Source organism: Eulemur rufifrons, chromosome 11, assembly GCF_041146395.1.
Source record: "Eulemur rufifrons isolate Redbay chromosome 11, OSU_ERuf_1, whole genome shotgun sequence".
NCBI lineage: Eukaryota > Metazoa > Chordata > Mammalia > Primates > Lemuridae > Eulemur > Eulemur rufifrons.
The window spans coordinates 9,468,054-9,482,207 of NC_090993.1; the positions used below are offsets into that span (position 1 = coordinate 9,468,054).

General features: G+C 36.6%; 1 protein-coding gene across 4 annotated transcripts in view; it reads right to left on the reverse strand.

Moving 5' to 3' along the window:
* The window catches only part of ARID4B (AT-rich interaction domain 4B), a 129,286-nt gene that overhangs the window by 4,053 nt on the left and 111,079 nt on the right, over nucleotides 1-14,154 (reverse strand). For 3 of the 4 annotated variants that reach the window (XM_069484562.1, XM_069484559.1, XM_069484560.1), the window contains 4 exons: nucleotides 10,564-11,775; nucleotides 6,808-6,921; nucleotides 4,438-4,653; nucleotides 2,983-3,129 (listed from right to left, as the gene is read on the reverse strand). In XM_069484562.1, the coding sequence (XP_069340663.1) occupies nucleotides 2,983-3,129; nucleotides 4,438-4,653; nucleotides 6,808-6,921; nucleotides 10,564-11,775 (1,689 nt within the window). Of the gene's footprint in view, nucleotides 1-2,982; nucleotides 3,130-4,437; nucleotides 4,654-5,979; nucleotides 6,136-6,807; nucleotides 6,922-10,563; nucleotides 11,776-14,154 lie in introns of all 4 variants that reach the window. The other variant, XR_011235181.1, reaches the window with a different exon arrangement.

Genomic DNA, 14,154 nt, shown 5'->3' on the forward strand with positions numbered 1-14,154 from the left:
CCATATCTACAAAACACTGTTTTGAAGGAGTTTCTGGATAAATATGTTATCATATAGGAAGCTCCTATACAAAAAGGCTTTGGTTACTAAAGAATGGGGAGCTCCAGTAAAAAGCACTTAAACTGTCAATGTGTTAATTATAATTGATTTTTAATTATTTTAAAATGGTACATGACATCAAACACATAAAACCTAGATCCTCTTCCTTTGACAGAATGTTCTGTATATACTTTCTGTATATTAACATTTAATTTATTTTCAAATACTCTATAACTCAGACAGACAGACTTTCACTCATTCCACAAATCAAAAAGTCTAGACAAATCAGGTAGAATTAAAGAATAAGATGACAGTAGAAAAACGAAGTGGAAAAATTTGTGTACAAAAAAAAAAGGGAAAGTATATCAGAGGACAGTAACAATGGCAAAAGAAGACAGACAGGAAGGCAAAGTCACCAGCTTACAATAAGTGACACTTTTTCCCTCCTCCCACCTCTATTGTCCCATTGTTCTGCTCCCCTTCGTAGCAAAACTCAAGATTTCCCTAGGGTCTCTGTCTCTACTCCTTACCTCTTCCTCCATCCCCAACCAGCCTCAATTCAGATTCTATCTCCACAGCTCACTGAAAATGCTCTTGAAAGGTCAAAACAAAGATTCTTACGTTGCCAACCCTCCCACCACTTCTCTGAACTTTCAGTGGCATTTCACAGAGCGGACTGAGCTCTTCCTGGTCACTTTCTTTTCTGGTCCATCATCTTCTGGTTTTCCTCTTTCCTCTTCATTTGGGGCTACTCCTTTCTCAAGTCTTGCTGGTTCCGTCTTCTCCTTCTCAGCTCTACCTCTAGGAGCTGACTTGCCACAGCTTTCCTTTTCTTTTCTATCCACATTTCTTTCTTAGGTGATCTACTCAGGTCTTGGGGCTTTCAAAAACACTTCCAAAACCTACTGCATCTAGGTATGCCATTGACTTTAAAATTGTATCTTTAGTCCTGACTTCTCCCCTGAGCTCTTAATTTACATATCCCACTGTCTACCTGACATTTCCACGTGGATGTTTAATGGGCACTTCAGAACTTAACATTGCTGAAACATAATGTTTCAACCTTGTCGTGCTCTAACCCACAACCCGTCTTTTCTACATCTGCCCCATTTCCCAAAATGGCACTATGTATCTAATTCTTCCAGTCAAAAACCTAGAAGTCATCCTCAATTCCTCTCTTTCCTTCATCTATTACATCCAATCTATCAGTAAGGACCATTAATTCAGCATTAACTGTTCTCCAGCTTTACTTCAACCATCCTTGTCCAAGTCACTATCAGCTCCTACCTGAACCTCTCCAACGGGCTCCCTATTAGACATGGCTTGTGCCACAGCCCCTCTAGGATCTACCATCCACATGACAGATGGTGATCTTCAAAAAATTATAAACAGATCATCACAATTCACAGTTTAAAACTTTCCAATAGCTGTCCATTTCACTTAAAATCTAAACTCCTTATCCTTGCTTACAAGACCCCACATAATGTAACCTCTGCTTATCTCTCTGGTATTTCTAATTTTTTAATTTTTAATTATTTCTTTTTTTTGGAGACAGAGTCTTACTCTGTCGCCCAGGATAGAGTGCCGTGGCAACAGCCTAGCAACCTCAAACTCCTGGGCTCAAGTGATTCTTCTGCCTCAGCCTCCCGAGTAGCTGGGACTACAGGCAGGAGCCACCACACCCAGCTAATTTTTTGTTTCTATTTTTAGTAGAGACTAGGTCTCACTCTTGCTCAGGCTGGTCTCAAACTCCTGAGCTCACCCAATCCTCCTGCCTTGGCCTCCCAGAGTGCTAAGATTACAGGCGTGAGTCACTGCAACGGCCCAGGCTGATTATTTCTACCACTTTCACACCACAATGGTTTTCTTTTAGTTCCTGAAAGGCACCAGGTGTATTCCCACTTTAGAGCAGTGATTCTCAACTTGGGGTGATTTTGCCCCCCTACCGTGAGGGTATTTGGCAATGTCTGCAGACATTTTTGGTTATCACGACTGTGGGGTGCTACTGGCACCTAATGGGTAACGGCCAGGGACGCTGCTAAACTCCTACAATGCACAAGATAGGCCCCCAAGGCAAAGAATTATCTTGCCTCAAATGTGCCAAATTTGAGAAACCCCATCTTAAGGGCATATGCTGTTCTCTCTGCCTAGGACTTTTGTTATGAACTGAATTGTACCCCCCCAAAATTCTACGTCGAAGCCCTTACTCCCTATGGGACTGTATCTGGAGGTAGGGAGGGAATTAAGGTCCTATGGGTAGCATGCTAATCTGAAAGGAAGGCTGACGCCACAGCACTCTAGCCCAGGCGACAGAGGGAGACTCTGTCTCAAAAACAAAGTGAAAAATAAAACAAATAAAAAGCAAGCAGAACAGACACCAGAGATCTCTCTCTCTCTGTACCCACAGAGGCCATATGAGGCCCCATAGCAAGCCAATGAGAGAGGACCAGGAAAAAACAAATGTGCTGGCACCTTCATCTTGGACTTTCAGCCTCTAAAACTGAAAGAAAATAAATTTCTGTTGTTTAAGTCACCCAGTTTGTGGTATTTTGTTATAGCAGCCCTGGCAAAACACGACAACTCCTTTCCCCCAGACTTTAACTTACCTCAATTCCTCTTGTTATTCAGGTATCAACAAAAATGCCCTGGCCATTTGTAATCTAAAGTAACCCATCCAATCACTGCCTTAACATGAGATTCTTCACAGTGCTTTTCCCTATCTGAAATTATTTAGGATTTTTTTTGGCAGATTATAAACTCCATGAGAGTGAATATTATAATTTGAAATAATTTTTTTGAGATCCTTTTTTTCACTTTATAAATGATGGGGAGAGTAAGACAGAGAGATTAAAGAACTTCCTGAAGATACACAGACATAAAACCCATGTTAGTTTAAGGAATCACAAACCCTAGTTTATGTTTAAAGTAAGGTAAAATACTTACTTTCTCTCTCTTTCTTCTTTAAACGCTTTCTCCTCCGATCAATGGAAGCTACTTCAGATTTTAATGACAGATAATGTTTTCTGATTTCTTGTAGTTTTTCTTGAAGAATTGTGATGCGTTCAGCACTTGTCATATTTTCCAGGTCCGCTGTGAATTTAAAGCTTTCATTAATATGTATTTTTGAAATTTAATATATAAAAGAGAGAACACAGAGTATGGTTGTAGAATACAGTCAAGGCAGATAAACTAAAAAACCAAGTATTTGTTTTCCAAGCTTTTTTCCCTAGCATAGAACAATGCCTAGCACATAACACATGTGCAGTATTTGTTGAATGAATATGTACAGAATTAAAGATCTTATAACCTAAATATGTATGCTGAAATACCCACAGTCATATACAGTATGATCACAGTGCATCATTAAAAAATCATACTTAGGGCTGGGTGAGACAGCTCACGCCTGTAATCCTAGCACTCTGGGAGGCCGAGGCGGGAGGATCGCTCGAGGTCAGGAATTCGAGACCAGCCTGAGCAAGAGCGAGACTCCATCTCTACTAAAAAAAAAAATAGAAAGAAATTACATGGATAACTAAAAGTATACATAGAAAAAATCAGCCGGGCACGGTGGCGCATGCCTGTTGTCCCAGCTACTCGGGAGGCTGAGGCAGGAGGATTGCTTAAGCCCAGGAGTTTGAGATTGCTGTGAGCTAGGTTGACGCCACGGCACTCTAGCCTGGACAACAGAATGAGACTTTGTCTCAAAAAAAAAAAAAAAAAAAAAAAAAAAAAAAAAAAAAACAACCACAACCCACAAACAAACAAACTTAGATATAAGACTGGAAAGATGACAATTTTAACATTGTATATATTTTTTGAGTGACAGGACTGTGGGTAAATTTTTCTCTTCTGTCTCCTTTTTATTGTTTCTTAGGAGTGTGTTGGAAGAAAATTTTCAAAAGCTTATCTAAAGCAATCTTCAATCTCCTAAGAACACTTGAGATATTTCCCTGTATAAGAAACTCTGGTGTAGCCTTTAAGAAAAAAAGAAAAAGAAAATTATGGTGATTTCTCACATATACAAAAGTACAGAGGGAAGTATTCATTTAATAAAGTCCATGTCCCCGTTATCCAGCTTCAGTAATTAACCAATTTATGGGAAATCTTGTCTCATCTGTACCCCCATCCACTTCTCATCCCCAACAGCAGATTATTTTAAACCAAATTCCCAACATCACATATCAGAAATATTAAGTCAGTATTGGTATTTGCCTCAATTGCCTTAAAATTTTTCTTTTAACAATGTGTTTATTCAACTCCGGACCCAAATAAGATAGATATAGTGCAATTGGTAAGTATGTCTCTTAAGTTTACTGCAGCCTCTTTTTCAGACTGGCATCAAGAGTAACTGGGATGAAGTTTCTATGCTTAATTGTCAATTTCATGTTTGTCACTTACACATCTGAAAACTCCATTTATAAACTTTGGGTAATCGATTACTGGGTTCCTTGAGATCAGGATCCTTATCACCATTCTTTCCACATTTTCCTGGAGACTGTGTCCTTGCAGGAGATTTGGTACTATGAGACTTCATTCCAGTGGAAACTGATTTGACTGGCTGACTCTTAGTTACACTTTCACCAGCTGAAAGCTCTTCGCTATCACTACTGTTTGCTGAAAGAAAAAGAAAAAGTATTAATGAACAAAAATGAACAACAAATCTGTCACAGATTTTAATGCATGATTTTAAATTAACCATTTGAATTTACTACTACAGAAAACAACCTGTCTGTAAAAATGGAAAATCACATACAAATGCAGCAGCATCTTAAGGGGAAAAACAAAACAAAACAAAACAAAAAACCCCACAAAAATCTCTTCTTACCTGACCTGCCAATAATAATGTATTTTTTTAAAAATCACTTACACTAATCTTTCATTATACTTGGTCAACTGTCAAATATACAACCATCATCTAAATGGATTTTTATTCTATTGTATAGAACATAATATCTTTTAAAATGATTATTATAGAAACTTCTTAATTCTAATACTTCAGATTGTATACACATAACATTTTCCTACTCCTTTGGTAACAAAGAATGACACATGCTCATCATATTTAATAAGGAGTCTCTCAATTTTGACATGAATAATGAAATTCTTAAGTAACTTCTATACCATATCTTGACTAAAATAAATCAGCAGTTTCACCCTAGTAAATATATGCACTATTTTATGAAGAATTCAGAAGTCTGTGTAATAATTATGTTACATCTGGTTTTGCTAATTGAACTTCAGTACTAGAATGGAAATACTTAACCTAGACAGCTTACCATGTGAATAGGTGATGGGATTAGTATTTCCACAGATTACCTCTTTCTGGATAAAAGTATTACTTTAGATTATATAATAGTTAATTCATTTTACTACATTATTCTCAGAGAATGGTTAACTCATTCTGATTTACCATGGCAGAAGCCCAATTAAGTAAAATAGGAGAATATAATCAACCACTATATCTCTAAATTATACGGAAATACTGACTTGTGGAAAATGAGCCCTTTAAATAATAAAGTCTTGAAGACAAAAGCATTACAGTGTAAGAAAAAACACTTTAAATATCCTATCAGTTACACCAAATAATTGATGACCAACTTAATTTGGCATATATTTCTTGATTCTTCATTAAATATAACAGCCACCAAAAAAAACAAAAAAAATTGCTGGGCTCTCAAAGCCTGACAAGTATTCCAAATAGTAAAGGTATATAGCAACTCCTCCCACTGTGGTTTTGGAAATAAAGAAACTCCATCACTCTTTTACACATATTTTATACAAATCCCCTCCCAGCTCCCCCGCTGCTGCTCTGGAACCCCTGGCAACTCCTAGCTAAGACACCCAAGGCTTGGCCCCACTCTGTGCAGTGGCCTGCCTCAGCCTGGCTTTCATGGCCTTGCTGAGCACAGCCGCCCGGGGCCCCAGGGACGCCATATTCACCGCCTGGAAGTCATATGGGCTCAGCAGAACCTCGGGGAGCTGGCCGAATAACCCTTTTCTGCACTGAAGTGCAGCCAAGCCGGCTGTTAGCAAAGGTCAGGCAGTGGAGGTGGCAGGAGTCTCCTGGAAGAGCAGCAGGAGGTCAGTGTGGGGCACCTGAAAAAAAATTCTTTACATATTTTCTGCTTCTTACTTTGTCTACAAAAGAGAGATAAAATGTGCAGCCCTCAGAAGAAATACAGTATATAAATTCTCTGTAGACTGATGAACAGAGAGCCATTGCTAAAATTAAGTCTTGGGTTGGAGCATGCTTAGCAAAGTATCATCTGTAGGTGTTCTCAGGTCACACAGTTTGGGGTCCCAAAGATAAATGTCATGGACTGGTGTTGGAATTATGGCCCTAAAGCCATCTTGATTTTTTACTTCTATGCTGATTTTGCCTTGAAGAATTACTAAGCAATTTCACTGTAATAAAAATAATTAACTGAAGCATTTTCACATGTGATACATGTAACACTAAGTGGAAAGAGCTGTGGAATATAAAGGTAACAAAGATGTTGATGTTTATATTATACTGGATATTATTTTTAAAACCGATTACCTGATCATTCATTTGTAATGAATACCCCTGCTGAATAATGCCAACTTGCTTAATCCTAGAATTTACCTAGGATCAAAAAATTTCTGTGACTTCTTTTTTTTAAAGCAGGTAGCCTCACAGAATCTGTATTGTACTATCCCATATCCTGAATGCCCTTTTTCTTAATGGGGGAAAAAATATATCAGCTATTATTTTTATATTTTAAAAATTAAAGGTTTCACACTTACTGCCTTTTCCCTTCTTTTTGTTGTTTACCACTGTTGCTTTATGGCTTCTTTTCTGCTTTTTTGATGAACTTCCACCTCCCTGAGCATCTTTGACTCTTTTCTGACCTGTACAGGCTATGATGGGAAAGAAATTAAGTAACTCAAAATAAAATCAAACATTTCCTAGGTATAAATTAATTCCACATTTTAGAAGCATAGAACAATCCCAAAACTACATATTCATTATGAGATTTATAAATCACAGAAATTACAAATTTTTAATAAACTGTCATTAATGAAGTGAAATTCTTGTACATTATAACACTTAAGGTTTTTTAAAAAAGCAAATAAAGTATGCATATCCTTGTTAGAAAAGTCAGATATAAACTGAAGAGTTTTTAAAATAGTACTAAGTGTTTATGAGTCTGAGTCTAGTAATTTGAAAATAAGTATATGCTGAAAATAAAAACTGAAATTTGTTAAGTTTCAATAAAACCAAAATATTAAGATTTTATTACCAATTAAAATGTTAATGACATTATATGTTATAATATTAATATAATTTTTAAATGATATAATATTAATGAGATAAGGTTTAGCAGTAATTCACTCGTATCTTTTTTTATATCAATTTATTTCAATAACTTAGCTCCCAAGGCACTGGTTAGTTAACATGTATATCATTTACAAATCCAACATAGTAGTTTTAAGAAATGTCTCATCTTCTTGGAGGAAAATTATCCCAAAACATTATAAATAAACGTCTTCCTTTTCTTCAAGGACTAGCCTAAGTCCTACATCTTTGCTTGATGCTCCAGGCTTCACTGATTAATCACTACTCGGAACTGTAGCATTTTTTTATACTACTCATTTGGTCCTTAGCATCTGCTATGTTTCTCTATCTTTCTAATTATATATATTGTCTCTCAGACTCATACAAAATAAGCTTTTTATCCCAGAGACTAATAAAGCTATCTCCATTTGGTTCCAATATCAGATATTATAACACATTATATACATTCATATTATGATAAAATTATGCCATGTTTGCCACGAAAAAAAGTTTCTTGATCCTATTATGAATGGTAAAAATCAACATTCAGTATATATATAACACATGGCTTCCTTGGTCAAAAATGGAACAGGCTATTAACTGTCTGCAACTCCCTAGATAGTTTTCTTTTTTAATGGGTCACATCATCTTATTTGTAATTTTTCATAAGGCTATTTTAATATAACAACGGAAGTGAAACTTAAGAAAGGGACTTAGATATCGACCATACTGAAGCACAGAATCTTCAAAATAATTACCAGGTTTTTCTTCAAGAGAGTTTAATTCTAAAGGGGTCAGATACTAAGAAATAAAAATTTTCATGTAGGGTAAATTAGAAGAAAAAATTAAATCTAAATAGTAAAACTTACATACATTTTTACTTTTAATATAATGGGGATTCTCTAATATTCATAGGAGACAAATTTACTGAAATGAGGCCATATGAAATAGGTGCTTAAGAATTTATTTCTCAAGAGAGATAAATTCCAAAAAAACACTATAGGATAATGCTTTGATTTAATATAACAGATGGTCTCTCTTGCCCTAAATTTGGGAGTAGCTCTCAAATTCCATACTTTTTAATCTAGACAATATTATGATCCAAAAGGGCAGTGCTGACTTAGTCTATCAGCAGACAAGATAGCAGAACTCTTTTTTGGTCAATTTTAATCTTTCTTTAGATATGAGGAACATTGTGAGGATACAACCTCTTAAGAATTATAATAAGGCTGCTGGAGGTAGCTCAAGCCTGTAATCCTAGCATTCTGGGAGGCCAAGGCAGAAGGATCACTTGAGCTCAGGAGTTTGAAACCAGCCTAAAAATAGAAAAAATTAGCTGGCATGGTAGCTCAAGCCTGTAATCCTAGCATTCTGGGAGGCCAAGATAGGAGGATCACTTGAGCTCAGGAGTTTGAGACCAGCCTGAAAACAGAAAAAATTAGCTGGACATGGTGGCACATGCCTATAGTCCCAGCTACTCAGGAGGCTGAGGCAGGAAGATCGCTTGAGCCCAGGAGTTTGAGACCAGCCTGAAAACAGAAAAAATTAGCTGGACATGGTGGCACATGCCTATAGTCCCAGCTACTCAGGAGGCTGAGGCAGGAGGATCGCTTGAGCCCAGGAGTTTGGTTGCAGTGAGCTAGGCTGATGCCACTGCACTCTAGTTGGGTGACAGAGCGAGACTCTGTCTCAAAAAAAAAAAAAAAAAAAAAGAATTATAATAAAATCTTATATTACTGTTGAAAACCTATCTAATCTTCTGTGATAAAGGATTATTTCATTTTGTTGTGGTTTTTGTTTTGTTGTGTTTTGTTTTTTGAGACAGAGTCTTGCTCTGTCACCCAGCTAGAGTGCTGTGGCGTCAGCCTAGCTCACAGCAACCTCAAACTCCTGGGCTCAAGCGATCCTCCTGCCTCAGCCTCCTGAGTTACTGGGACTACAGGCAGGCTCCACCATACATGGCTAATTTTTTCTATTTTCAGTAGAGACGGAGTCTCGCTCTTTCTAAAGCTGGTCTCGAACTCCTGAGCTCAAGCAATCCTCCCACCTCAGCCTCCCAGAGTGCTAGGATTACAGGCGTGAGCCACTACACCTGGCCGCCTTTTTTTTTAATCAGCTGAATTTAAAATTTCACGGATTCTTTCATTTTGAAGATTACTGTATTCATGTCTGGATAATTCAATTCCATGAGACAGTACGGCACACAAATATAATCACAGTAGCTGTACTTGTGCATGTGAAAAAAACAAAGAACACCCCAATTTAATTGCAACTATATTTTTTTATTTAAAAAAGAAACGTTTTAAGTCAAGATTTGTGAGAAAACTTAAAATTAACTAATCTGATCTAGACCATAACTCTTTCAGCTTATCTAAAAACCTAAAGCTAGCACACTAAAATCTGATATGTCAGATAAAATACATACCCTAGTGCTCTACAGTGGAAAAGTGTGTTTCAAAGCCAAGCATCAGTATACTGATTTAAAAATACCTGAATGAAGTGGTTTATAAGAAAAATGATGACAGAAGTATAGCTATGGCACCATCAAAAGGCACTAATACTTTTGGAAAGTACTAATTTGACTTTCCAATTTTAACAACTTCACGGAAAATCAAAAAAGTATTACTTTAGGTTATTAACATACACATTGGTCCTTCAATTTGGAAGCTATGCATCTAAAAAAGCATCAAATTCCTTTACAAACTCACACAAGTTAGTCAGGCTTGAAAATCAGTTTGACACGGTTGTCTGAGGGAAGCAGTGCCTGGACAGTTGGTTGCTCCAAACCCCTACATACAGTATTTGGTTAAGGGTGGAGGGGTCTGTCAATAAATCAAAATGTTTGTGAGAAACTGCACATTACAATTGCAAAAACAATGTTACAGAAATATATTTAAGCTGCTCATGCCATATAGTCAACCAGTGTATATAATGATTTTTCATATAGGTTTGGATTTGGGCCTGGCTGCAATTTCTAGCATGTGTTCTGGTCCACAATGAAACGTCATGGACGGCTCAAGCAAAGGACATTAAAGCCTTCTCAAGCTTTTAAATGCATTCCACTATGCATTACTCAAATTACCTTTCAAATTTTCATTTTTACCATGTTCACACAAATACGTCACTTAAAAACTTCATGTTGTGACAAGAGATAACTGTGAAACCATTGAAACTTTAAGAGGGGAAATCCTAAAATAAGTTAATATATATTTTTTCCTCCTCACCTTTTTCAGGATGTTCTGGTTCTGGCTGATTACTACTGCTGGAGCTCACACTTGCATCAAAGCCTGCTGGCGAGCTATTTCCTTCAGACTGGAGGTCCTGGAGCTCTCCCACAACACTATCCACCTCAATTGTGCTATCAGTTTCACTCTTGATACTTCGAACCTCTTCTTGGTTTGGAGCCAGGGGTTCTGATACTGTTACAGAAGACTGCTGCCGACTGGCTTCTGTTACAGTGACTGATGAAGGCGATTCAGGTGTGGTAGGAGGGGTATTTAGCACTGAATTACTGCCACTACTTGGAAACTCTGCTTTTCTGTCACTGACCTCTACTGTTTTTTCTTCAGCGGGTCTACTATCGACACTGACTGGCAGTGGCTTTTCTAGCTCGACGCCGGGTGAACAACTTTCCTCTTCCGCCACAGTCTGCAGTGACTCCTCTGCTGCCCCCTCCTCTGGGGCAGGATGGGGTGGGGAGGCTGCTGCTTCAGTATCAGAGTCTGAAAAAAGCTCCTTTAGCGTTTTTTTAGGCCACTGTCCCTGAATACTTGACCAGACATCTTTTCGATCTTTAGCCCTGCTGTTCTGAAGTCTTTCATCAGAGTTATTTAAAAGTTTGATCCTTTTTTCTGCCACTTCTGAAAATCCAGAATAGAAACCAGTTGTCCGCAGAGACTTTCTTTTTTCCTCCAAACCATTGTATTTCTTCGTTGGGGTCATCTTTGCTTTTGATTTTTCCTCTTCATCTTCGTCTGAAGAGCTGTTGCTACTGTTTTCTATGCAAAGTGACTCTTTGTTCTTGGCCTTCTCTTCCTTTTTGCCAGGCGATCCAGTTTTTAAACACTCTTCTGTATTGCAGTACCTTCTTTTACCACGTTTCACTTGTGGCTTTGAAGATTTATCTGTTGTATCCTTCTTGACATCCTTTCTCTTTTTTGTGACTTCATCTTCTTCATAATCAGTATCTTCTGATAATCCTTCTATATCTTTTCTTAATCTTTCTGGAGATTTTGACACTGGTTTGGATATTCCCAAATCTGCATGGATTTTGTTTTCTTCTAACAAAGATGAACTGTTCTGTTCCTCTTTTGAAATAAGGTCATTTCTGGTGTGGGTCAAATGATCAATCTTCGATTCCTCTTTGCCATTATTATCTATATCCTGAGCACCTTTCTCATCTTCCTGCTCACTGTCTTCAGCAGAACTTTCAGAAGCTAAAAAATAAGAGAAAAAAAATGGTGAGTATGATAAGAACACTAGCAATGTCTCCTATGTACCAGGTACTTTGTATCTTAGTTTGTGTGCTTTTAGCCACTCTGGTTGCTCACTCTTATCCTCATTTTACAGGTAAGGAAAGTGGGTTTTGAAAAGGTTAAGACACTCACCCAATGATGGTGTGTTCTCTTACCATGATCACAGTGGTAGTAGTTACACCACTATATAATTTTGCCAAAACGCAGCAAACTATAAACATATAGGTGGTAAATTTTATTTTATATAAATTATACTTCAATAAAGCTGATTATAAAAAAGAAAAGAACTTCTCCAAATTTATATGAGTAGAAAATAGTGGAGTTAGGATGTAGGCCCAGGTTGTACTACCTCCAAAAGTTTGTATTCTTATAAAATTGTGGCTTTCATTTTTCAATGTAATAATGATTATCCAAAGATTTTTATAATAATGGATCTCCATGATATTTTAAAGAATATATATAATTAACTGATAACTTATATAAAAATAATTACAGAATTTATTTCTTCCGTGTTCATTTTAGTAAACTCAATTAAGTATAGAAAATAGTAGCCATTATTATGATTTTTTTTTGAGCTGGGGCCTCGCTATGTTGCCTAGGATGGCCTCAAACCATCCTCCTGCCTCAGCCTCCCAAGCGGCTAGGACTACAGGCACATAACATTACTATTAATATTATGATTTAAAAAAAAAACTTTTATTGAGAACTTACTACACGCCAGATACTTTGATATGCTTTACATAGATCATCTCATTCAATCCTTATAATAATCCTATGAGAACATGTTTTTATTAGCCCCATTTCAGAGTTCAACAGACTGCAGTTTAGAGAGGTTAAACTACCCCAAAGATCTAATAGTCAAGATAAGATCTAAATCTAAGTCATTTAATTCCAGAACTTACAATCTTAACTACAACAATCTACTGAGAAATTCATGCATATTTTTAGCTAAATTTGTTAAATGTAAAAAAAAATTGGTATAATTAAGATGGCCAAAACATCTAATCTTTCAATGTGTTCCTACATGACTGCATTTTTTAAATCATCAAAACAATACATATACCGGTTAAAAAACAAATTTAGACTCATAGTGAAAAACCCAACAGCTCCTCCTTTTCTGCCTCACACAGCCTCCAAAGTGTTATAACTACTTCTTCTGATAATTACTACCATCTCTTGCTAATACACTATTTGTTGATTTATTTATGGAGTTTTTGAGCAATGAGGATTCTGTGATCAACATCTGTATTTCCCCTTTGCCATCCTTTCTATATATAGTTACCTTTAGTTTTTAAAATATAGTATTTATAATATATGTAAATGAGGTACCCTGCAGAATAAGCAGTATACTTGATAAACTTTCTTATATAGCCTTTTCTTTTTCTAAGAGTTTCTAACTGCCTTTCTTTTCCGAATGTTACGTCTTCCTTTGTATGTCTTTCACATTTATTTAAATTGCTCCATTAATAATGTCATGCATCTTGTCCAGTTACCCCTTATTCGCCCAATCCCTCCACCCTGGAGGCCCATCTTCTGCTCTGTCTGGCTCTACTCCAACAGCTGTCATCCTGGGAATCCCCTTCACTGCTTTCTCCACCCACTGTTAAGTGACTCTCACATCTTCCTCTTCCTTAGTTTATTCCCATACAGTACTGGAGCTCATCATCTAACAGATTCCTAAAAATGGTACGCAGGACATAAATATTCCTTGTCCGTACATGTCTGAATACCTCCTTACCCTCAAATGTCACTGATTAAGAGTTTAACCAGGTACAGAATTCTAGGTCGAAAATTATTTCCTTCAGAATTTTGAAGGTACTGCTCCTTTGCTTATGGTGTTGAAAACCATAATTTATTTGCACTCTCATTCCTTTGTGGTGATTTTTAGATTCTTGGTATTTTATAATTTCACAATAATGTTTTATGGTATCGCTCTCTCTTCATTAACTTATCAGGTAATTGGTGGATAGTTTCGATTTAAAGATTCACGTCAGTTCTGGAATTTTTCTTCTTTAGGTTATGCTAACTTACCTGTTTTCACTGTTCCCTCTTTTTGTTTCATTGATTAATACTCTATTATCTTTCTTATATATTTCTGTTCCAAGATTAATACTCTATTATCACTTATCCCTTCTCTAAAATTTCCATTGCTGCTTTTTTATATTCTTTCTGGAAGATTTCCTCAACTTTAAATTCTAGAACTCTATTGAATTTTAAATTTTAAATTCCAGGTTTTTCTTATTCCTTGTTCCTTTTTCTTTGCATCATGTTTTTGTTTTACAGATGCTATCGGTTCTCTGAGATTAACAAGAGAGATAATGAAGCTTTCCACTTGGGTGG